The sequence below is a fragment of the Triticum urartu genome, chromosome 1A (genome assembly GCF_056163025.1).
Source record: "Triticum urartu cultivar PI428250 chromosome 1A, HENAU_Tu73, whole genome shotgun sequence".
Classification (NCBI taxonomy): domain Eukaryota; kingdom Viridiplantae; phylum Streptophyta; class Magnoliopsida; order Poales; family Poaceae; genus Triticum; species Triticum urartu.
In genome coordinates this window covers 559236606-559261563 of record NC_141873.1, presented here as the reverse complement: position 1 = coordinate 559261563, position 24958 = coordinate 559236606, and the positions used below count along the sequence as shown (strand labels likewise).

At 46.2% G+C, this 24958-nt stretch overlaps 2 protein-coding genes across 2 annotated transcripts; one reads left to right on the top strand and one right to left on the bottom strand.

Annotated features, from left to right (window-relative positions):
* Window positions 1-3007: 3007 nt before the first annotated feature.
* On the top strand, window positions 3008-24958 carry LOC125539707 (uncharacterized). The gene is made up of 3 exons (XM_048703218.2): window positions 3008-3483; window positions 22287-23991; window positions 24130-24958. The coding sequence occupies exons 1-3, from the start codon at window positions 3389-3391 to the stop codon at window positions 24739-24741; spliced, it is 2412 nt and encodes an 803-aa protein (XP_048559175.1). The 5' UTR covers window positions 3008-3388; the 3' UTR covers window positions 24742-24958.
* Window positions 20843-22273, bottom strand: LOC147992722 (uncharacterized). The gene is made up of 2 exons (XM_087531503.1): window positions 21273-22273; window positions 20843-21130 (listed from the first exon to the last, which is right to left on the bottom strand). The coding sequence occupies exons 1-2, from the start codon at window positions 21729-21731 to the stop codon at window positions 20972-20974; spliced, it is 618 nt and encodes a 205-aa protein (XP_087387629.1). The 5' UTR covers window positions 21732-22273; the 3' UTR covers window positions 20843-20971.

The following is a 24958-nucleotide window of genomic DNA, read 5'->3' as shown; positions in this document are numbered from 1 at the left end:
AAAAAATCCATGCAGGCATCTTGGGTTTACATAAATTTTGTAGGAATTCTATAGGATATGGTTTCAATAGGAAAAATATATCCTTTTGAGTCATTTAGTTTATAAGAATGAATTCTTATTTCTATGTAGAATTGTTTCCTATCCTTAAGATTTCAATAACTGAAAAATTAGCTCACACCTTGTGGAAAATCCATATCTTATAAACCAAATGACATGTCTTTACTATATGAATTTAAATATGCGTCATCTTATTTTCTATGACTTTCCTATTTACTCCCTTCGTAAACTAATATAAGAGCGTTTAGAATACTAAAGTAGTGATCTAAACACTCTTATATTAGTTTACAGAGGGAGTATATTATATTCCTCGTCTATGAAACAAAGAGACGTTTAGGATTGAGGATACGAATCGAGTGTTGTGAAAATGTCTACATTGCCTTTTTCTCGCAAGGTCATTAAATATCTCTTTTTGTCCCTCAGAAGCAAGCCATACAAGCGAATGCGGAGCCAATAATCTTTTCTCCTTTGTTACTGATTAAAGATAAAACCGAAACACAATGACTAAAGTCTGATTGAGGTGTAGAAGGCCATATATTTTGAAAAAAGCTGGAGAGGTTAAAAGAGCATCTTTAGTCACTGCACTTCGATGTGGTCAGAAACGGGAGATGTATATGTGCATTCACAGGAGTGAGTGTATGCATGTATATATAAATGCTTACGTATGTAATGTGTTCGAGAAAAGAAATGGGTGATTTATGTAATAGTACATATGTAGGTAAGCTGAAATTAATTATGGAGTGAATAAAACCAGAGATTGATCCAAACAGGTATGTGCTGAAAAGCTTAAAGTTAAACAACTACAGTACGACAATTAGGTCAGGCGGGCGCCCATATCTTAGAGCATCTCCGGCCGTTCCGCCCCCGAGGACGCTGAAAAAGCGCCGTCTGGGGCCGAATCGGCGCTTACTTTCAGCGTGGGGGCGATTGCATTCTCAGTCGTCGCCCCTAGATCGCCCCCAACTTGGCGCAAACTCGGCGATTTTTTCATTCAAATTTGTACAAAAAACAAACAAACTACGCCTAGCCCTACTACGCCGCGGCCGCCGCCCGCCTTCTACATGCCGAGGAACCTGTAGAACTGGATGTAGTCACCTCGGTCGTCGTCGTCGTCGCCATCATCGCCGCTGCCCTGCGTCCCGCCAGAGCTGCCCCCGTCCCTGCTGCTCCCCTGACCAGGGTCGCCGAGCGCTGGGGGTTGGACGGCCCGGGCGCCTCCTCGTCGTCGTTGTCGAGGATGACGACGCCGCCCTCGTCGCATCCGCGGCGACGAGCCTTGATCTCCTCGTAGGCCCGGCACTGGCGCGCCACCTGCTCACGGACGTAGTCCGCCTTCGCCCACTTGAGGGTGGTCTCGTCGGCGGCGGCCATCTCCGCGTGCTCCTTCTTGACGGGGACCAACCCCAGCTCGGTCTTTGGCCGAACTAGGCGGAGGGAACGCGGGGAGGGGCGACCGCCCCCGTTGATGACAAGGGGCGCCGCTGCGGGTGCGGCGTCTCCAGCGGCTCCGGCTTGACGGGGCGAAGCGCTGGCGACTTGGAGGAGAGCGAATCGAGCCCGACAACGAGGAGGTCACCGCCTCCATTCGCCCCGGCGTCCAGGAGCTGCCACGGCAGCGAGAGAAGGACGGGCGCGCCGTGTTGCTGGTCTCGATGTGGTCGAGGACGACCTTGAGGGTGCGGCCGTGCACGCCCACCATTCGCGCCGCCCGTCGGCATTGAGTCGGCCGCGGGGGATGTTGCCGTTGGTGGAGGCGATCTGGTCTTCGTGGTGGCGGTCGAAGTACATCGTCCACAGCGTGTGGCTGTCGGCGGCGTACCTCGACTCATTCCGCTGCGCCTCCGACAGCGATGAACGGATGCCGGCGATCTCGGCCCGCCGTTCAGCCCCGGTGGCACCGGGACGCCGCCGGCGCTCAACTTCCATGAGCCCGGCACCCGCATGTCTGGCAGTGTCGGATAGTCGGCCTCGTAGAGGAGGCGTGCCTCGTCCTCGTGGAGATGGCGGCGGCCGAAGTCGTTCGCCGCCGCGGAGTCGCCGGGGTACCACTCAGCCATTGTTCATCGGCGGAGAATGAGGGGAGAGAGTTGTTTCTGTGGTGAGATGAGGTGAGAGAGAAGGCGAGTTGTGGCGACTGTGGCGTTCACCGGCGGGGAGGTCAGCTTTTATAGCCGAGGCGAGGCGGTGAGAACCTGCATGTCGGGTGACGCGTTGCGGGAGCGGGCGGGATGCGCGTCGCGGCGTCTTCACTGCGCCGCCCGTGAGGCATCAATGGAGACTGACCGGCACGACAGCGCGGCAGCCTTGGCATTGATTCCCGCGGGAACTGAGGCGATGAAGACGACGAAGCGGCGTGTCGCTGACTCGGTCGGCCCATTCCTATTGCGCCAAAATCGGTTTCCCCGGCGCCCCCCAGCGTGCCGGTTTCAGTCGGGTCCGCCGGCGCCAGTTTCGGTCCAAACCGGCGAAAAACAGGCTCCTGGGGGAGCTCCTGTGCCGTTTTTTGGTCGCCGGTGTTAAAAAATGGCCTGGGGTCGCGGCTGGAGATGCGCTTAGCTAGAGAGAGTTTCGTCGGAATTAAACATGTTTTGGTTCGATGAGCCTCCTGAATGTATTTTGCAAGTTGTTTCAGATGACATCCCTACTCCCTAGCATGGGATGAGCAATAAAATTGAACTGATTCTCAAAAAAAAAAAAGATACCGCAGACTCCACATATATTTTGATTTGACGGGCCTACACTAGGCAAATCTATCAAAAGCAACAGGGTAGGTGGTTGTAAAAAAGAACAGGGGATGCTGGTGGGGGGCTCAAACAGCTAAAAAGCTAAAAGTAAAAAAAAAATAGTACCGATGAAAGGACCTTTCCACCGCGGCTACCACGCTGTCCACTTTGAGCGCGATGACGACACTGCATAAACTATGGCGATTACTGACCAAACTTGGTGGGCTGCGACGCTAATTGTATTATTATAAACAAACCCGGAGCAGGAGCTGAGAAGAGCTACATTCATACATCTTCCCTAACCATTCATTCCTCACCTTTAAGAAGATAGCTAGCTGCAAGATCACTCGCTGCTAATTCCAGAGCAAGACTTCGCGCCCAAATATGGCGGATGTGCTCGTTAGTCTGGCGGTGTTAGTGGTGGGTGTAGCCGCAAGAGCAGTCGAGTGGTGGGTGGACAAATCTGGACCACCGGGCCAGCAAACAGTACTTGCGCAAACGCGAGCGCGGGCGCGAGTGCGGCCGGAGGAGGTGTCGCTCAACAGTTACGCGCTCCTTCAGGTGTACGTTTTGATGGGGGTGACGGGGTTAGGCTACCTGGCGCTCACATGGTCGACGGTAGTCCTCCTCGGTGGCTTCGTCACCGGGCTGGAGAAAAGGATTTTTGGTGCCTCACGAGCATTAGCATGGTACAGGCAGCAAGGTCAGTACTTTAAAGCCTCTTTATTCTTACTAATCTTTTTCCTTGTATTTGGTTTTGCAATCTTCACGTCTGTCCATATGCTTTTAGATATATCATTTTGCTAAGAGTCAATTATACGGGTGGTTCTAGAAGTTGACGCAAACGGTCATTTTAATGCTAGAACTTATGATATACATTGAACTGATGCAAAAATTTAACTTAAACGTGCAAGTACAGTGCTAATCATGTTTCTATACACCGGCGACACGGACGTGTCATGCTAGCATGGCATCAGCCCCGCTATCACTGACCCCATGGTGGAGTCAGGGCGTGTGGCATGCTCCTTTTGCAAAAATCCCCTTTGATTTTTATTTTGGGTTTTCTATGGAAAGGCCCATGTAGGTGTACACTAGCTGGATGTGTGGCATCGGGTGGGTTCCATCTCTAAGCTAACAATTAAAAACACAGGCCACCCAGAATTCTTACTGGTGACATCGGATAACCCACGTGCCTAGCTAGCCAACAAATCCACATAAGGGCATGTACAATGGTGGCATGTGGATATAGATGCCTTATGACAAAAAGTAATTTGAAATATATGTGTTGATTTTTTTCTCCCCAATGCAAGCTACTACTAGTGAACCTCATCAAAGAATAGAAAGTGACTTTCACTACACATGCATCCCTCCTCTCCATCAACTTTACGCACCGGACCACATTTTTTGTCTCTAAGCATCTGCCTCCTGGAAAGGATCCCGCTTCTTCATCCGAACCTACTTTTTCTGTTATCCGATTCTACATGGCATGTGAGGCATCATCCTGAGGCTATGCATTGGTCATGCCCTAACAGTTCATGTCCTATTAGGATACTGAACATTTATATCTTTTGGCTAAGTGACATGAACTCCAACTTTTTATTCGGAAAAAATGACACGGCCGAGGGTTTCAAACCCAGCGACTGGAGATATACCGGCGGGAAGAACTACCAATACAACCACTGGCTCTGCTTAGCTAGAATGAATTTTTAGCATCTATGTCCATGACATATCGCTCGCTGGACTAAACCAGACAGTAGTTCGGTCGGCACATTTTAAACATGTTAGTTTTCTCTTTTTATTTTTCCAAATTTGTAAAGAATATGTAAATTATAATTATATTTGTAATTGCAAATATGTATTTATTTGAGAATCCGTAGTCTGCTGGCACCCTAGGCTCATATTTTTTCCATACATATATTCATATTTGTTTCAAATACATTTTTTATTAAACACACAAACTTTATTAAAATGCAGGAACAGTTTGAAAACACCATAAGAAGTTAAATCATGATCACTTTTATACACAACATCAATATTTGTTAAAAAAATCGAGCTTATATGATCATTTTCTAAAAAAATATCTTCTTAAATTAATTTAAATGCAAACACTTTTAAAAATTATACAAACAATTCATAATTAATTTGATGGATTTTCTAAATTAATAGGTGAACATTTTTAATACAATTTATTTTATTTTATGTATATTATTTATATTTAAAAAATCAAAAATGAAAAAACTTTTTTAACACGCTCATACACTTACCCCTATGAACGCACACACGCACACCCTACCCCTATGAGTATCTTCGAGAGACTGAGCAGACATATTATTTTGAGATTTATGAAGTCACCGTAGGCGCCTTCTCGTTCGCGGGAACGTCTCCTCCCATTGAAAGTGCATCGCCGAAAATCTTAAAATAAATCTAGAAACAAAGAGAGCAGCAGGACTTAAACCCTGGTGGGTTGGGAATGCCATTGTCCCTCTAACCATCCAACCACAGATTGGTTCACGAAAATGAAAAAAGCTAACATAAATTGTAGCCCACGGGCACGTTCTGTTATAGACAAAACCCCATTGTTATAGTCTGGGCAAGTATGGAGTCTGGGAATGAAGTTGGGGTGCGGTAGGTTGCACTAAGTAAGTAGGTTTATTATCTTGCATTGCATCTTGCTTGATCAATACCATGACCTGGTTATTGTATTTGTTATGTTACGATGGTTTGTCTTGGTTTGTTTGTGGACTAAAGCTTTTTATAGTTGACTGGACCAACCAACCACTATGTACTAAATATGTATAGCTTGCTTTTGGATTGAAGCTTGTCCTGGCATTTTTTTTTCTATTTATTTTTTCGTTTCTACTTAGAACTAAATCCTTATAGTTTTTTAGTGATTTCTTTTTTCTTTTAGGTGACAAAAATTATAAACTTTCTGTTAGTGCCATTAGCTTTAAAATTTGAATAGTTTAAATTTGAATTTTTTAAAATTTGTGTGAATCACTAGTTTACTAAGTTGTGTGAAAACACTTTGTAGAATAGTTAAAATTGATTTTTGAGTCAATCTTTTTCCTGCTATTTAATAGTAGGTGGCACTTTTTTGTTTTTTTGTTGTGTAGTGATTTCTTTTTTATTTTAGGTCACAAATATTATAAACTTTCTGTTAGTGCCATTAGTTTTAAAATTTGAATAGTTTAAATTTGAATTTTTTAAAATTTGTGTGAATCACTAGTTTATGAATAACTTTACTCAATTTGGTAATTTTAGTTAGTCATAACAAATATTATAGGCATTTTTTTTCTTTTTTGCTATTTATTTTTTGATTTTACTTAGAACTAAATACTTATAGTTTTTTAATGATTTCTTTTTTCTTTTAGGTCACAAAAAATAAAAACTTCTCTGTTAGTGAACATAGATGCACTTATAGAGAAAATTAAACATAAATTCATAATTAATTTCTATTTATGAATTTAGGTCCAATTTCCTCTATAGGTGCATCTATTTTCACTTTGAGAGGAGCTCAACAACGCAGAGAGGGACGGGCTTATAAACAGGTGTGGGCACCCATTCGGTTGGCGAGGTGGGACTAAACTCTGGGCAAACCCTTTAGTCCCGGTTCGTGGCATGAACTGGGACTAAAGGGGAGTCTTTGGTCCCGGTTCATGCAAAGAACCGGGACCAATGGTGGTGGGCCAGGAGCCAGGCCCATTGGTCCCGGTTCGTCCCACCAACCGAGACCAAAAGGTCCAGACGAACCGGGACCAATGGCCCACGTGGCCCGGCCGGCCCCCTGGGCTCACGTACCGGGTCCAATACCCCCATTGGTCCCGGTTCTAGACTGAACCGGGACTAATGGGCTGACCTGGCCTGGACCAAAGCCCTGTTTTCTACTAGCGTGTGATCATCATTAGGGGGGTCTAGCCCATGCTCGCCCCTTTTGTCTCCGCCCCTGCTACACTGAGATGTGCAACTTCGTGTTATGCACCAACCAACTACCTAGTAGTCGATATGCAACATTTCTATCTAACATGAAATTGGCACATATGGCACTAATGTTGGTATTCGTAGCAATAAAGCTCTTTCCTGAAGCCCAAAAGTTATATAAAAAAATTCGTCGAAACATACCCATGCAGGATGTAGTCTTGAAGAGCTTATTGTGAGGAACCTATGAGTGAAAACACTTTGTTAATTTCGGTGCTCAGTTAAGAAATTGTGACTTTTTTAAAACACATTTAAATGCATAAGTTTAGGGCTCCTGGTCAGTGCATTATGCGTCGGTTAGGAGTTCAAGCGCTCATCGGCTACAAAAATGGGCGGCCCATAAAAATTAAAATCTGAAAAGAATTTGTAAAAAAGAAAAAGTTGGTGAATTCAAAATGTTCATGGATTTTACAAAAAGTTCACAAACTTCAAGAAAAGTTTAAGAATAGTTTTTTGAAAAAAATTCATCGACTTTGAAAAAAGTTCATCGAATTTGAAAAATTTCACAAATTTAAAAAAATCATCACCTTTGGAGAGAATTCAAAAATATATAAAAACATTTCATCGACTTTTTAAAATAATTCAAAATTTTAATAAAACTTCACATTTTTTTGAAACTTTAATCGATTTTTCAAAAAAGTTCACAAATCTAGAAAAAAGTATATCAATTTTGAGAAACAAAATCATAAAATTTGAAAAAAGTTGATGTATTTTAAAAAATAGAAAAGGAAAAACAAAAATAACAAGGAAGTAGAAAAAATAGAAAGAAATAAAAAAAGAATAAAACCGAGTTAGTAATCACAAGAATTGTTTTTAGACACTATTATGTGTGCTGTCTCTCGTGCTTAGTGCAGCTAAACGAGAACTAAGAGATCACAGGTTCGAATCGCTTCACGCTTATAATTTTTGCAGTTTAACGTAAAGGGAAATCTAAATGGGCCGGCTAATTTTTGCAGTTTAACGTAAAGGGAAATCTAAATGGGCCGGCCCAATTCGTAGGGGGTGTGCGCCTGTTTGTAAAATGCAGCGCTTGAAGCGTCACTTAGGAAATGCCTACGTACCTCAAAAAAAGGAAATGCCTACGTTCTGTCCATCCCCTCACAACATAAAATGCGAGTTAGTTTTGTCCATCCCCGCAGCCGAGGCCGCTGCCTCCCAAGGATCCACCGCCGCTCCGGCCCCCACCAAGCCAGAAGACGCGCCCCAGCCATCAGACGGACGGGACGAGCCCACACTATCGCGCTCACGTGCCGCCTGCGCATCCTACAGCTTGGCCCGCAGAGAAGCCTTGTAGGCCATCGGATAGGAATCACTCGCCCCCGGCGACCTCAGAGGCCTCTTGCGACTGGAGTTGCGGTCACTAGACGAGCCGCGCATCCGATCCTTGGCCACGACGCCCGCGAACAAATGAGAGAGCAGAGGAGGCGGGGGAATGAGGGAGAAAGTGCGAGGAGGGATCCTAGATCTGAGGAGATCATGACGGGAGGCAGGAAACCCTAGCCAGGGGTCTGGATGCCTCTTAAGTACCCAGAGCAGGCCAAGCCCATGCGGCGGGAGGTGGACGGGGGCAGGCAGGTCCACCCAGGCCCATAAGAGGAGGGGAAGACACATTGGACACGACTGGGCCAAACAGGCTCCCCACCAGCCGCGGCCCAGACCCCGGCCCACACACCAGAGCACACAGCCCAGGCATGGCCCATCCCCAATAGCCACCACACCTAGGGCTGGGGGTGAGGCAGGGCTGCACCCACCGCCGCCGCCGCTGCCCGGCGCTGTGGATCACCAATTCCAGGGTCGACGGGACGACAGAGGTGAGGCCGGATCAGACAAAGGAGTGGGAGGGAGGGGGGACGAACCGGGACCGAGGATACCAGCCTCAAGGGAGTGACGCCCAAACTTATCAGGACGACGAGATTGACGAGACACCGCCGCCGCCCAGCCAGATCCGGCACCCCGGACGGCAGAGAGGCCCTTCAGGCCCCACCACGACCGCCCGGAGCAAATCGACGATGATAGGACGCATAGGACGAACCCCCAACGATGGAGGCCAGCGGCACGGCGGGGGGTTAGAGTCAGAGTCCGACGCATCATCCACCCGAGCCCAGAAGCGGATGCCCCGCGGGGGCGAAACAGGCGCCGCAACGGGGTGAAGGGTTGGATCCACCAAGTCCTAGACCAGCCAGCCCGCGAGGGAGGAAGGCTGAGAGCAGCGCCACCCATGGCGGAGGGGAGAGCCGATGGGGAGGATGAGGAGGGGGAGGAGGGGAGAGATGGGAGGAGAGCCACCCTCAATTCATTGTAGTCCAATCACTTTATTAATATATGACCCATCTTACACTCATAAATTTTTTTGAAGCATATGCTGCAGCAGGCTATTACTCTACAACATGTTTCTCTCTCTCCACTTGCTGTAGCGTTCCTGATCCAGCCGTGGGACCAGTGGTAAGGGACCCATGTGGCAACGACTGACAGCTTCTCTTTTGAGTTTTTGGGGCTGAGCAAACAACTCTTTTGATGAGATATGCATCCCGCTTATTCGGGGAAAAAACAGTGACGGCTTTTTCAGTTTTGAAGCTGCCATATTTGTTGTAGGAGTTAAAAGCACTGGGCCCTAGAACTTGCTGAGAATGTGATGATTTGGTCTTAGAACTTGTAAAATGACTCTACTCAGTCTCACAACTTACATTAAATGTGCAATTTTGGTCCTGGACCAATCACAGAGCGACAAGTGTGTTGGGGAACGTTGCAGAAAACAAAAATTTTCCTACGGTTTCACCAAGATCTATCTATGAGTTCATCTAGCAACGAGTGATTAGATGCATCTACGTACCTTGTAGATCGCGAGCGGAAGCGTTCAAAGAACGGGGATGATGTAGTCGAACACGACGTGATTCAAATCACCGATGATCAAGCACCGAACGGACGGTGCCTCCGCGTTCAACACACGTACGGAACGGATGACGTCTCCTCCTTTCTTGATCCAGCAAGGGGGGAAGAGAGGTTGATGAAGATCCAGCAGCACGACGGCGTGGTGGTGGATGCAGGGCGTCACAGTAGCAGGGCTTCGCCTATACTACGAGAGAGACGTAACGGGGAGAGAGGAAGCACCAAAGGCTGAGGTATGAAATCCCTCCTCTCCCCCACTATATATAGGAGGGCCAAGGGGGGGTGGTGCGCAGCCTAGGAGATCCAATCTCCTAGGTGCGGCGGCCAGGGGAGGGTTTCCCTCCCCCCCAAGGCACCTCGGGGTGCCTTCCACCACTTGGACTCCTCCGTGGTGGAAACCCTAGGCGCATGGGCCTAGTAGGGCTGGTGCCCTTGGCCCATGTAGGCCAAGGCGCACCCCTACAGCCCATGTGGCCCTCCGGGACAGGTGGCCCCACTCGGTGGGCCCACGGGACCCCTCCGATGGTCCCGGTATAATACCGATAACCCCGAAACTTGTCCCGATGGCCGAAACAGCACTTCCTATATATAGTTCTTTACCTCCGGACCATTCCGGAACTCTTCGTGACGTCCGGGATCTCATCCGGGACTCCGAACAATATTCGGATTACTGCATATACATATCTTCATAACCCTAGCGTCACCGAACCTTAAGTGTGTAGACCCTACGGGTTCGGGAGACAAGCAGACATGACCGAGACGACTCTCCGGTCAATAACCAACAGCGGGATCTGGATACCCATGATGGCTCCCACATGCTCCACGATGATCTCATCGGATGAACCACGATGTCGAGGATTAATCAACCCCGTATACAATTCCCTTTGTCAATCGGTATGTTACTTGCCCGAGACTCGATCGTCGGTATCCCAATACCTTGTTCAATCTCGTTACCAGCAAGTCACTTTACTCGTACCGTAATGCATGATCCCGTGACCAACCACTTGGTCACCTTGAGCTCATAATGATGATGCATTACCGAGTGGGCCCAGTGATACCTCTCCGTTATATGGAGTGACAAATCCCAGTCTCGATCCGTGTCAACCCAACAGACACTTTCGGAGATACCTGTAATGCACCTTTATAGTCACTCAGTTATGTTGTGACGTTTGATACACCCAAAGCACTCCTACGGTATCCGGGAGTTACACGATCTCATGGTCAAAGGAAAAGATACTTGACATTGGAAAAGCTCTAGCAAACGAACTAAATGATCTTTGTGCCATGCTTAGGATTGGGTCTTGTCCATCACATCATTCTCCTAATGATGTGATCCCGTTATCAATGACATCCAATGTCCATAGCCAGGAAACCATGACTATCCGTTGATCAACGAGCTAGTCAACTAGAGGCTTACTAGGGACATATTATGGTCTATGTATTCACACGTGTATTACGATTTCCGGATAATACAGTTATAGCATGAATAAAGACAATTATCATGAACAAAGAAATATAATAATAATGCTTTTATTATTGCCTCTAGGGCATATTTCCAACAGTCTCCCACTTGCACTAGAGTCAATAATCTAGTTACATTGTGATGAATCGAACACCCATGGAATTCTGGTGTTGATCATGTTTTGCCCTAGGGAGAGGTTTAGTCAACGGATCTGCTATATTTAGGTTCGTGTGTACTTTACAAATCTCTATGTCTCCATTTTGAACATTTTCACGAATGGAGTTGAAGCGTCGCTTTATGTGCCTTGTCTTCTTGTGGAACCTGGGCTCTTTGGCAAGTGCAATAGCTCCAGTGTTGTCACAAAAGAGTTTGATTGGCCCCGACGCATTGGGTATGACTCCTAGGTCAGTGATGAACTCCTTCACCCATATTGCTTCATGTGCTGCCTCCGAGGCTGCCATGTACTCCGCTTCACATGTAGATCCCGCCACGACGCTCTGTTTGTAGCTGCACCAGCTCACTGCTCCACCATTCAACATATACATGTATCCGGTTTGTGACTTAGAGTCATCCAGATCTGTGTCGAAGCTAGCGTCGACGTAACCCTTTACGACCAGCTCTTCGTCACCTCCATAAACGAGAAACATTTCCTTAGTCCTTTTCAGGTACTTCAGGATATTCTTGACCGCTGTCCAGTGTTCCTTGCCGGGATTACTTTGGTACCTTCCTACCAAACTTACGGCAAGGTTTACATCAGGTCTGGTACACAGCATGGCATACATAATAGAACCTATGGCTGAGGCATAGGGGATGATACTCATCTCTTCTATCTCTTCTGCCGTGGTCGGGCATTGAGCTGAGCTCAATCTCACACCTTGTAAAACAGGCAAGAACCCTTTCTTGGACTGATCCATTTTGAACTTCTTCAAAATCTTATCAAGGTATGTGCTTTGTGAAAGACCTATGAGGCGTCTTGATCTATCCCTATAGATCTTGATGCCTAATATATAAGCAGCTTCTCCAAGGTCCTTCATTGAAAAACTCTTATTCAAGTAGGCCTTGATGCTGTCCAAGAGTTCTATATCATTTCCCATCAAAAGTATGTCATCTACATATAATATGAGAAATGCTACAGAGCTCCCACTCACTTTCTTGTAAACGCAGGCTTCTCCATAAGTCTGCATAAACCCAAACGCTTTGATCATCTCATCAAAGCGAATGTTCCAACTCCGAGATGCTTGCACCAGCCCATAAATCGAGCGTTGGAGCTTGCACACCTTGTCAGCATTCTTAGGATCGACAAAACCTTCCGGCTGCATCATATACAACTCTTCCTTAAGGAAACCATTAAGGAATGCCGTTTTGACGTCCATTTGCCATATCTCATAATCGTAGAATGCGGCAATCGCTAACATGATTCGGACGGACTTTAGCTTCGCTACTGGTGAGAAAGTCTCATCGTAGTCAATTCCTTGAACTTGTCGATAACCCTTAGCGACAAGCTGAGCTTTATAGATGGTCACATTACCATCCGCGTCTGTCTTCTTCTTGAAGATCCATTTATTTTCTATGGCTCGCCGTTCAACGGGCAAGTCAGTCAAAGTCCATACTTTGTTTTCATACATGGATCCTATCTCGGATTTCATGGCTTCTAGCCATTTGTCGGAATCCGGGCCTGCCATCGCTTCTTCATAGTTCGAAGGTTCACTGTTGTCTAACAACATGATTTCCAAGACAGGGTTGCCGTACCACTCTGGTGCGGAACGTGTCCTTGTGGACCTTTGAATTTCAGTAGGAGCTTGATCAGAAGTATCTTGATCATCATCAATAACTTCCTCTCTAGTCAGTGCAGGCGCCTTAGGAACATTTTCTTGAGTTGCGCCATTTTCCGGTTCAAGAGGTAATACTTCATCAAGTTCTACCTTCCTCCCACTTACTTCTTTCGAGAGAAACTCTTTCTCCAGAAAGGATCCATTCTTGGCAACAAAGATCTTGCCTTCGGATCTGAGGTAGAAGATATACCCAATGGTTTCTTTAGGGTATCCTATGAAGACGCATTTTTCCGATTTGGGTTCGAGCTTTTCAGGTTGAAGTTTCCTGACATAAGCATCGCATCCCCAAACTTTTAGAAACGACAGCTTAGGTTTCTTCCCAAACCATAATTCAAACGGTGTCGTCTCAACGGATTTCGACGGAGCCCTATTTAAAGTGAATGCGGCAGTCTCTAAAGCATAGCCCCAAAAAGATAGCGGTAAATCGGTAAGAGACATCATAGATCGCACCATATCTAATAGAGTGCGATTACGACGTTCGGACACACCATTACGCTGAGGTGTTCCAGGCGGCGTGAGTTGTGAAACTATTCCACATTTTCTTAAGTGTGTGCCAAATTCGTGACTCAAGTATTCTCCTCCACGATCTGATCGTAGAAACTTGATTTTCCTGTCACGTTGATTCTCAACTTCACTCTGAAATTCCTTGAACTTTTCAAAGGTTTCAGACTTGTGTTTCATTAAGTAGACATACCCATATCTACTTAAGTCATCAGTGAGGGTGAGAACATAATGATAGCCACCGCGAGCCTCAACACTCATTGGACCGCACACATCAGTATGTATGATTTCCAATAAGTTGGTTACTCGCTCCATTGTTCCTGAGAACGGAGTCTTGGTCATTTTACCCATGAGGCATGGTTCGCACGTGTCAAATGATTCATAATCAAGAGACTCTAAAAGTCCATCTGCATGGAGCTTCTTCATGCGTTTGATACCTATGTGACCAAGGCGGCAGTGCCACAAGTATGTGGGACTATCGTTATCAACTTTACATCTTTTGGTATTCACACTATGAATATGTGTAATATTACGTTCGAGATTCATTAAGAATAAACCATTGACCATCGGAGCATGACCATAAAACATATCTCTCATATAAATAGAACAACCATTATTCTCAGATTTAAATGAGTAGCCATCTCGTATTAAACGAGATCCCGATACAATGTTCATACTCAAACTTGGCACGAAATAACAATTATTGAGGTTTATTACTAATCCCGTAGGTAAATGTAGAGGTAGCGTGCCGACGGCGATCACATCGACCTTGGAACCATTCCCGACGCGCATCGTCACCTCGTCCTTTGCCAGTCTCTGTTTATTCTGCAGCTCCTGCCGTGAGTTACAAATATGAGCAACGGCACCGGTATCAAATACCCAGGAGTTACTTCGAGTACTGGTAAGGTACACATCAATTACATGTATATCACATATACCTTTTGTTTTGCCGGCCTTCTTGTCCGCTAAGTATTTGGGGCAGTTCCGCTTCCAGTGACCCTTCCCTTTGCAATAAAAGCACTCCGTCTCAGGCTTGGGTCCATACTTTGACTTCTTCTTCCCAGCAGCTTGCTTGCCGGGCGCGGCAACTTCCTTGCCATCCTTCTCAAAGTTCTTTTTACCCTTGCCCTTCTTGAACTTAGTGGTTTTATTGACCATCAACACTTGATGTTCCTTCTTGACTTCTACCTCTGCTGATTTCAGCATTGCAAATACTTCAGGAATGGTCTTTTCCATCCCCTACATATTGAAGTTCATCACAAAGCTCTTGTAGCTTGGTGGAAGCGACTGGAGGATTCTGTCAATGACCGCATCATCCGGGAGATTAACTCCCAGCTGAGTCAAGCGGTTATGTAACCCAGACATAGTGAGTATGTGCTCACTGACAGAACTATTTTCCTCCATCTTACAGCTGAAGAACTTATTGGAGACTTCATATCTCTCGATCCGGGCATGAGCTTGAAAAACCATTTTCAGCTCTTCGAACATCTCATATGCTCCATGTCTCTCAAAACGCTTTTGGAGCCCCGGCTCTAGGCTGTAAAGCATGCCGCACTGAACGAGGGAGTAGTCATCAGTACGTGTCTGCCAAGCGTTCATAGCGTCTTGGTTCTGTGGGACGGGTGGATCACCTAGCGGTGCTTGTAGGACATAATCTTTCTTGGCAGCTATGAGGATGATCCTCAGGTTCCGGACCCAGTCCGTATAGTTGCTGCCATCGTCTTTCAGCTTGGTTTTCTCTAGGAACGCGTTGAAATTGAATACAACGTTGGCCATTTGATCTACAAGACATATTGTAAAGATTTTAGACTAAGTTCATGATAATTAAGTTCATCTAATCAAATTATTAATGAACTACCACTTAGATAGACATCCCTCTTCTAGTCATCTAAGTATAACATGATCCGAGTTGGCTAGGCCGTGTCCGATCATCACGTGACACGGACTAGTCAATGTCGGTGAACATCTTCATGTTGATCGTATCTTCTATACGACTCATGCTCGACCTTTCGGTCTTCTGTGTTCCGAGGCCATGTCTATGCACATGCTAGGCTCGTCAAGTCAACCTAAGTGTATTGCGTGTGTAAATCTGTCTTACACCCGTTGTATGTGAACGTAAGGATCTATCACACCCGATCATCACGTGGTGCTTCGAAACGACGAACTGTAGCAACGGTGCACAGTTAGGGGGAACACTTTCTTGAAATTATTATGAGGGATCATCTTATTTACTACCGTCGTTCTAAGCAAACAAGATGCAAAACATGATAAACATCACATGCAATCAAATAATAATAGTGACATGATATGGCCAATATCACATAGCTCCTTTGATCTCCATCTTGGGGCTCCATGATCATCCTGTCACCGTCATACTCATCAACATGTAAGTTGTGATTCCTATTACAATAGCATGAACATCTCATACATCACATATAGATCATTCATCACAACTTTGGCCATATCACATCACATAGCATACCCTGCAAAAACAAGTTAGACGTTCTCTAATTGTTGTTTGCATGTTTTACGTGGCTGCTATGGGTTTCTAGCAAGAACGTTTCTTACCTACGCAAAGACCACAACGTGATATGCCAATTGCTATTTATCCTTCATAAGGACCCTTTTCATCGAATCCGATCCGACTAAAGTAGGAGAGACAGACACCCGCTAGCCACCTTATGCAACTAGTGCATGTTAGTCGGTGGAACCTGTCTCACGTAAGAGTACGTGTAAGGTCGGTCCGGGCCGCTTCATCCCACGATGCCGCCGAATCAAGATAAGACTAGTAACGGCAAGCATATTGAACAAAATCAACGCCCACAACTACTTTGTGTTCTACTCGTGCAAGAGAACTACGCATAGACCTAGCTCTGATACCACTGTTGGGGAACGTTACAGAAAACAAAAATTTTCCTACGGTTTCACCAAGATCTATCTATGAGTTCATCTAGCAACGAGTGATTAGATGCATCTACGTACCTTGTAGATCGCGAGCGGAAGCGTTCAAAGAACGGGGATGATGTAGTCGAACACGACGTGATTCAAATCACCGATGATCAAGCACCGAACGGACGGTGCCTCCGCGTTCAACACACGTACGGAACGGATTACGTCTCCTCCTTTCTTGATCCAGCAAGGGGGGAAGAGAGGTTGATGAAGATCCAGCAGCACGACGGCGTGGTGGTGGATGCAGGGCGTCACAGTAGCAGGGCTTCGCCTATACTACGAGAGAGACGTAACGGGGAGAGAGGAAGCACCAAAGGCTGAGGTATGAAATCCCTCCTCTCCCCCACTATATATAGGAGGGCCAAGGGGGGTGGTGCGCAGCCTAGGAGATCCAATCTCCTAGGTGCGGCAGCCAGGGGAGGGTTTCCCCCCCCCCCCCCAAGGCACCTCGGGGTGCCTTCCACCACTTGGACTCCTCCGTGGTGGAAACCCTAGGCGCATAGGCCTAGTAGGGCTGGTGCCCTTGGCCCATGTAGGCCAAGGCGCACCCCTACAGCCCATGTGGCCCCCCGGGACAGGTGGCCCCACCCGGTGGGCCCATGGGACCCCTCCGGTGGTCCCGGTACAATACCGATAACCCCGAAACTTGTCCTGATGGCCAAAACAGCACTTCCTATATATAATTCTTTACCTCCGGACCATTCCGGAACTCCTCGTGACGTCCGGGATCTCATCCGGGACTCCGAACAATATTCGGATTACTGCATATACATATCTTCATAACCCTAGCGTCACCGAACCTTAAGTGTGTAGACCCTACGGGTTCGGGAGACAAGCAGACATGACCGAGACGACTCTCCGGTCAATAACCAACAGCGGGATCTGGATACCCATGATGGCTCCCACATGCTCCACGATGATCTCATCGGATGAACCACGATGTCGAGGATTAATCAACCCCGTATACAATTCCCTTTGTCAATCGGTATGTTACTTGCCCGAGACTCGATCGTCGGTATCCCAATACCTTGTTCAATCTCGTTACCGGCAAGTCACTTTACTCGTACCGTAATGCATGATCCCGTGACCAACCACTTGGTCACCTTGAGCTCATAATGATGATGCATTACCGAGTGGGCCCAGTGATACCTCTCCGTTATATGGAGTGACAAATCCCAGTCTCGGTCCGTGTCAACCCAACAGACACTTTCGGAGATACCTATAATGCACCTTTATAGTCACCCAGTTACGTTGTGACGTTTGATACACCCAAAGCACTCCTACGGTATCCGGGAGTTACACGATCTCATGGTCAAAGGAAAAGATACTTGACATTGGAAAAGCTCTAGCAAACGAACTACACGATCTTTGTGCCATGCTTAGGATTGGGTCTTGTCCATCACATCATTCTCCTAATGATGTGATCCCGTTATCAATGACATCCAATGTCCATAGCCAGGAAACCATGACTATCCGTTGATCAACGAGCTAGTCAACTAGAGGCTTACTAGGGACATATTATGGTCTATGTATTCACATGTGTATTACGATTTCCGGATAATACAGTTATAGCATGAATAAAGACAATTATCATGAACAAAGAAATATAATAATAATGCTTTTATTATTGCCTCTATGGCATATTTCCAACAAAGTGGACTCATCGGGCCCGAGCCGGTCAGCGCGCGTTTTTGCAAAAAAAAACCCTGCCTTTCGTTGTAAACAACTGCGGTATAAGAATGCTGCACATTTGACATCGGATTGTGTGCCTGAAGGTGATACCGCTAATCATGCTCCAATTGTTTCATGTGGCCCTTTATTTCTTTTGTCCGCTTGTAAGCCAAATTAATAATGTGACTAGTGACTAGACCACTGAGTTTACAAGCAGTTCATCTCAGTCTTATAAACAAATTATCATTCAAGGAAACAAGACTGCAAATATTTGTACCAAGAATAGTTTTGCCATTCTCAAGTAATATTGTTGAAACAAGTTTGTATTGATATGTGATCACTTTATCAAAACGATCGACAGATAAAGATACAACTGCTGCTCTTGGAAAAAAATCAATTGACAACTGATGTAACACACTTAACAAAACATTGGCGTTCAAGTCACATTGTCAGTAACCTAGAAATTAGAATAATTTCAACACTCCCACTAATAAGCTTGCGCTGTTTGCGAGCACTGAAGCTTCAATCGTCTTAATGTTCATCTAAGGTGGTCATTGGCAGGGCAGGATCGTAGGCTCCATGGCCGTGGATATGCTCCTAGTGCACATTTCAGGGCCAATTTCTGTGACCCCTTCTTCTTGAATAGTTATAATGCTGCCGATCAACATCTTTTTTTGGGGGGCTACTGGTTTAATTCAATATAAGGAAAAAGATAGCCTGGAGAAAATATAGCGCATATCTTTGCAAGGTTCCTGAAGTAAACTGTTGTGTAGTTCCCCATTCGGAAGAAAACTTCTATCTGATCAGCAAGAACCAACTGGGGCTGCGAGATAGCTCCATCTGACCAATCTTTTTAAAAACAGGAAGTTTGTTAGAGACTACATATGTAAAACCATATGACACACTGAGGTTTGGGCATTGTTATCAACTCATCACCCTGATTAAATGGGATGGAAAAAAAGAAAAACCAGGTCACTATGTTTTCTTAAGCACAGAAACAATAAATATAACTGTCATTACCAAGTGCCTTGGAATTTCCTATTCTTTTATCAAATCTCCATATGCTTTGGTTAGTTATGAAACTGAAACAAGAGTCACGGCCCACATCAATATTGTCCAAAAATGTGGATAGCTTGTACTCTGCAGGATCCGAGGCATATGTCTGATCTATGACCACATCCACCGTCTGAAATTTATATGAACCAAGTTTGAGTTAGATGCTACTAGTAAATGGTAAATAAATAGTCGGTCCAAGAATTGTGAAATAATAGACCATACGGTGGTTTGCGGAATTTTCTTCTTACATGTACATAGTAAAAAAGAGAGTATTTAACAAAAAACTATCACAATTCGTGAAAACCGTGCCTACAAACTATCATTTTATAAATTTGTGCCGGAAACTACCATATTCTCATTAATCCCTGACTAAAAACTACGAAGTCCGAAAAGAGCCCGATTTGACTCGTTTAAACGCGTTTCTGACTAGTTGGGCCCACATATAAGCGGGCTAAAAAAGCAATCAGGTCCCTAGAAATTTTTCAAAAAAGCAATCCAGTCCTGGCTGTGGCTATGGCCGGCCCCCGGCCGTGGCAGCGGCCAAGCCGTGGCTCTGGCCAGCCATGGCCGCCCGTGGGCGCGCTGCAGCCGTGAGCGGTGAACGACTCCGAGCTGTGGCTGGTTGTCGTGGGCCTTGCCGCCCGCCGGCCGACCTCGCCCGCTCGCGCCCTGCTATGTTCAGCCGCGCCCGGTCTCCTCTTCCACGCCCTGCGGCCTGCTCTGCGCGCGCACGCGCCACGCCCACCGCCGCGCGCTCCCGCCAGCGTGCACGCCCATGTCCTCCCACACCTGCGCCGCGCGCACCCTCCCTCTCGCCTTGTCTGCGCCCAGCTCCCGCTCCGCCGCTCCCTGGGCAGCTCCTTGCCGCGGCCGCCTGCGCCCCGTCCCGTTTTCGCCCGCGCGGCCGCCGCCCTTGCCCCTCGTGGGCCAACTCTGTCATAATCGCGTCTAAAAGAGCCAAATCGTGCTATTTTCAGACTTGGTAGTTTTTAGTCAAGGATTAGTAAGAAAATGGTAGTTTTCGGCATAATTTTATAAAGTGGTAGTTTATAGGCACGTTTTCACGAATTGTGGTAATTTTTTGTTAAATACTCTAAAAGAGGCCCAGTTCATTTTAGAACAATGTTAAAGTTCATATAAGCAGTCAAGTGGTAAGAAACGAGCTCTTGTTAGCATCATCTGAAATGGTGATCGGGCGGACATTTTTAGCTGTACAAGGTGTGACAATAGGTTCTTTCTTAAATTTTGAAACTGCTGCAATAACACGAAGTGATGCTATCTGTAACTTGTAGCTTTCTCTGACAAATGTCCATACTCCCTACAGCAGTAGTAGTTACAGTACACTGATGATCAGTAAAAACTGTACATTCAAAATTTTGCTTAGATAAATGCACCAGAAATTCATGATCCCTTGGGTGTAAAGTTGCATACCTCTGTGAATTCAACCCATGCTACTATAGGTTTGAATCAGATGCTTAGGGCAGCAGCTGCTTTGCTTAAGCACAACTAGTTTGTCTTAATCTGCATTAGGAGAAACAACTTGTCTTAAAATTTTGAGTTACTTGTTATGGTAGCAATATTACTGAATGCATACACAGAGTCTTCTATCTCAATCATAACAAAGCAAATTCAGTCACATTTTATTGGTCTTAACTGCATCATATACTGCATTGGCCCTGTCTTCGGAGTTCGTGAACGTTCCCAGGTATTTAATCCACTTGGCCCTCTGCACAGAGCCACCAATATTAGATCTGTCAGTTCATATAACTGCTGAGACAGTGTATTCTAGGCAGTGATCTTACCTGCAACGGAGTGTCCTCTTTGAAGGGTACGTAGGCTGTGAAGTTGCAACCTTTATCTTAATCCGTGCTCACGAAATGCGCGCGGAACTGCGTGAGTTTACCTGTGTCTGTCCTGTTGACAAGCTGAACATTTCCAGTTGCATATGCCTGGAGCACGCACTGAGAAGCCACCTGAGGTGATGTTATCCCTTTCAAGTTCTCCAGCACCCCAAGTAGCTGCACACACGGCAACAAAGGCTCAGATAGCTAAAGCATCACACGCAGAAAGCATCATCACGCCGCGCCATTGCCGATCAATCAATCTGCAGATTAACCAATGCGTGCGCGTGTATTTATGAATATGAATTTGGTATAGTACCTGCATGAGGAGATAGCTCTTGCCGTCCCAGGCGTTCTTGATGACCTTGAAGCCCTGCCCGTAGTATATGTGGAACAGCCTCGCCTCCTCCGCCCGGGACACCGGCCCGGCCACCACCGCGGGCGGCTTGCCCACGGCCGCGAGGCGCAGCAGCAGAGCCGCCCACAGCCACAGCAGCGCTGCGCTCCAGTGGCACGCCATGGATTGCTGCTCTGCTCTGCTCAGCCGCCTCTTCTGCCTTGGAGCTCGCTCCGGAGGTGACGGTGAGTGAGTGTGTGTGCCCGTGACGGACAGGGTGTGTCCAGGGTGTGCGTGTGTGTTGGAGGGGATGCTTTCGTGTCCTGCGGGTTGATTACAACGAAAGGCAGGGGCCTCTTTACAAAATGCCGCACGCTGATCGGCTCGGGACCCAGGCGTCCACTTGTCGCTCTGTGATTGCTTAGGACCAAATTTGCACATTTGATGCAAGTTCTGGGACTAGGTAGGGTCAATTTGCAAGTTCTAGGACCAAAACATTACATTGTGAGCAAGTTGTAGGATTCCCAGTGCTTTTAACTCTTGCTATAGCATTGCCTGTTCGAGGTGGCTTGGCTAGTGTGATTTCAGTGTTGTTTTTCGTGCGCTTTACACTTGGATTCGTCATTCTGAAGTCCGAGTCACCAGATGACGTTGTCTGCAGTGTAGATTTGGGGCCCTCTGGTGTTGTGCGTTGAATTTGTGCTTGCCGGTGCTGCCTTGGTCGCTGGCAGATGGTGCTCTTGGTCTTATTCTAGGTACCGTGTCGCAATGGTTTTTAACCGATTTTCAATTTGACTGTGCAACTATCTTCTTATGTTATGATGGTAGAACTCCTTCCGTGATTGTCGGTTTGGGCAAAATCAAATAAACATCAACTCACTATAATTTATACTCCCTCCGTCCGAAAATAAGTGTCCTCGATTTAGTACAAACCTTGTACTATGTGGGAGTATTACCGATCGGGCACTGACCACGCATTTGGAATGTCATACACAGGATCTTCAACGACTCAGGGGACAACCTGTTTCCTATATTTCGGAAGCTAATGAGAAATCTTGCGAGGAAGGTTCTTGCAAACCCTGTAGAAGGTGTTCTACAAAAATTGTATCAACATCGCACAGGGCATGGTGCCTTAACTGTTCTCTGGGTACAAGCTGTCCTCATCATCGTGCAAATATTATCCATCCCGGCCCTGGTCGTGGTTCTAATTGCAGGGATCCTTTATGTGGTTGGGCCTGTCGCCTGTATCGTGCTCTCATTGTGGCGCCTACGGCAGCATGATTATGGCGACACCACAAAAGACGGCAAAGCGAACCTGGTGCCAGCACTGATCATATTCTACTGTTTGGTCATTTGCCAAGGTGTACTCTTCTTCTTATGGTGGTGTATCGATTTTGCGGCGATCTGGGTTGTGGTTTCGCTCCGTGAAGATTGCATGTTACCAGAAAAGTGGGGCAGCGTGACAATTGTAGATTACCTCTATGATACCCGAGCAAAATGCTGGCAGGACCCTACATCCATCGATGGTAGGAATTTGATCCACTATGCTGTTGATTTGGTTGACTCAGAATTGCAGAAAGAATATCTCTCAGGAGCAAGGATGTTGGACAACTTTATTAAGCTGGAGGCAGATGTAAGGTCTCTCTTACTCCCTTCTAGAACAAAGATTCAGAAGCTGATCGATACACCAGGGTGGAGAAGCAGTAACAGAGAACTAAGGGCGGTCGCCGCCAGGATCGTCGCATACCTTGCCGGTGACATCCATTTGTCCCAGTTCCCTGGGGCAACACAGTGCATATCCTCCCTGCTTGATACCGCCCTTCCATACTGGAACAACACACAAGAACCCAATCATCATTTACTGTTTAGTAAGTCAGAAAAGAATACTGGCGGTGCTAAGGGAAGATTGATTTCTCGTATCAAAGGCATAGAGAAACGCAGAACAAACAATGTTCCCAACCAAGGTGCTGACATTCAGCAAGATGTAGTGGATAGCACAACCCATGGCGGCAAACGAGATGGCTGTAATGAGCTGATTCTGCAAGGCCTGGCAATTCTTCAGAGGCTCGCCTTTGATCAACAGAACTGCAGCGACATATGCCGCACCCCTGGTCTCCTCCCTAAGATCATGGCACCACTGTACTCTGAGACACTAATCCAAGATACCAATGCAAATCAATGGGCCGATGTAGTGAATGGGTCACTCAAAGTGGTACACAGGCTCATCCGTTCTCCAGAGTGGATTGGCAGAAGTGATCTGGTCCACAAAATCTGTTCGAACGAGCATGCACTGAGCAACCTGGAGAGAATTCTTTATCAGGGAAAAAATGATGGCACAGAACTGCAGATGAGAGCCATAGAAATACTGACAGAACTGGTCACTGATTCGTCAGCCAACCTCAGCACCGAAACAAAAGAAAATCTAATCAAGAAGCAGTTGCAGATATTCCTTACCAGTGATGAAAGGGAAGAAGAAAAGCTTAGAGTTACGGCTGGGAAAGCACTGGCATTACTTTCCAGGAGAAAATCTATCTCTAAGTTTATAATGAAGGAAAAGAATAATATTGTTGAGCATCTCAATGGAATACTTGATGCTACGAACAACATCACGTACAGGACAGTAGCAGTGTTGCTCTTGGAGAATTTGTGCACTCATTGTACATTGGACAAGGATCATGTGAAGGAAGCCTTGCAGCCAAAGGTTAGCTTACAGATCCGTTGATCCACTTATATCTAAAGTAGCATAACACTCAAAAATTTAGCAGGCACGGATAGAGTTTTGGTAGAATCATCTGGGCAGTATTTTTTCTTTGGTTATAAAGTTACATTATTGTTGCAGGTCCTCAGGGAAGTATTGTCCAGTACACAAGACCTCCCTAAAGAACAAAGAAATAATTCTGCACGGGAAGAAAACCAGGCAACTTCCGGACCAGGACATGATGAAGAAAATCAGGCAACTTCTGGACCAGGACATGATGAAGAAAACCAACTGTTGCCTGAAGCAAATGGCCAAATCAACTCACCTGATCAGGCAAATGAGGAGCTAAAAGCTAAAATGGAATTCCGAGAAGCATTGTTATCGCTTACTTTTGTGATGTGTGACAAACTGATCACTGCAGATGACTTCGATGATGTGGTTCGAAATAGTAACATCGGAGAAGTTAAATTTGTGGCCAAGTTACAGGCCATAGTACAAGAGAACCGTGACGCCAGAGCTGATTGTCTAAGGATCGTGAAGTTTTGCGGCCAGATTGTGGTATTAATGCTGGAGCGCGGACAGGTCACGGCGCGCCTAAAGTTATGCGTGGAGTCGCTGCGTGAGACTTCAGAGATCATGTCTGACCTTGAAAGCTGCATGCTATTTGCAGGGACTGATTGCGGAGTGAAGAAGACAGCCAGGCCTCTCCTCTCCGATCTTGTGGAAAAAGCGAGAAAGTTGCTTGGTTACTAGAATGTAACTATAATTGCTACCCATATTCTGTCATGTGTCCCAGGAACAAACAATCATGTTTCTGCAGCCCTAGCCTGCTTTATTTTCTCATATTTTCATTATAAAGCAACATAGTATTGTTGAAACACTTGGGAGTCCAGAGCTATTGTTTCTATAGCACTTATCTGTTTATTTCTCACGTTTTCACTGTAATGCAATATTTGTTGGAAAACTTTGA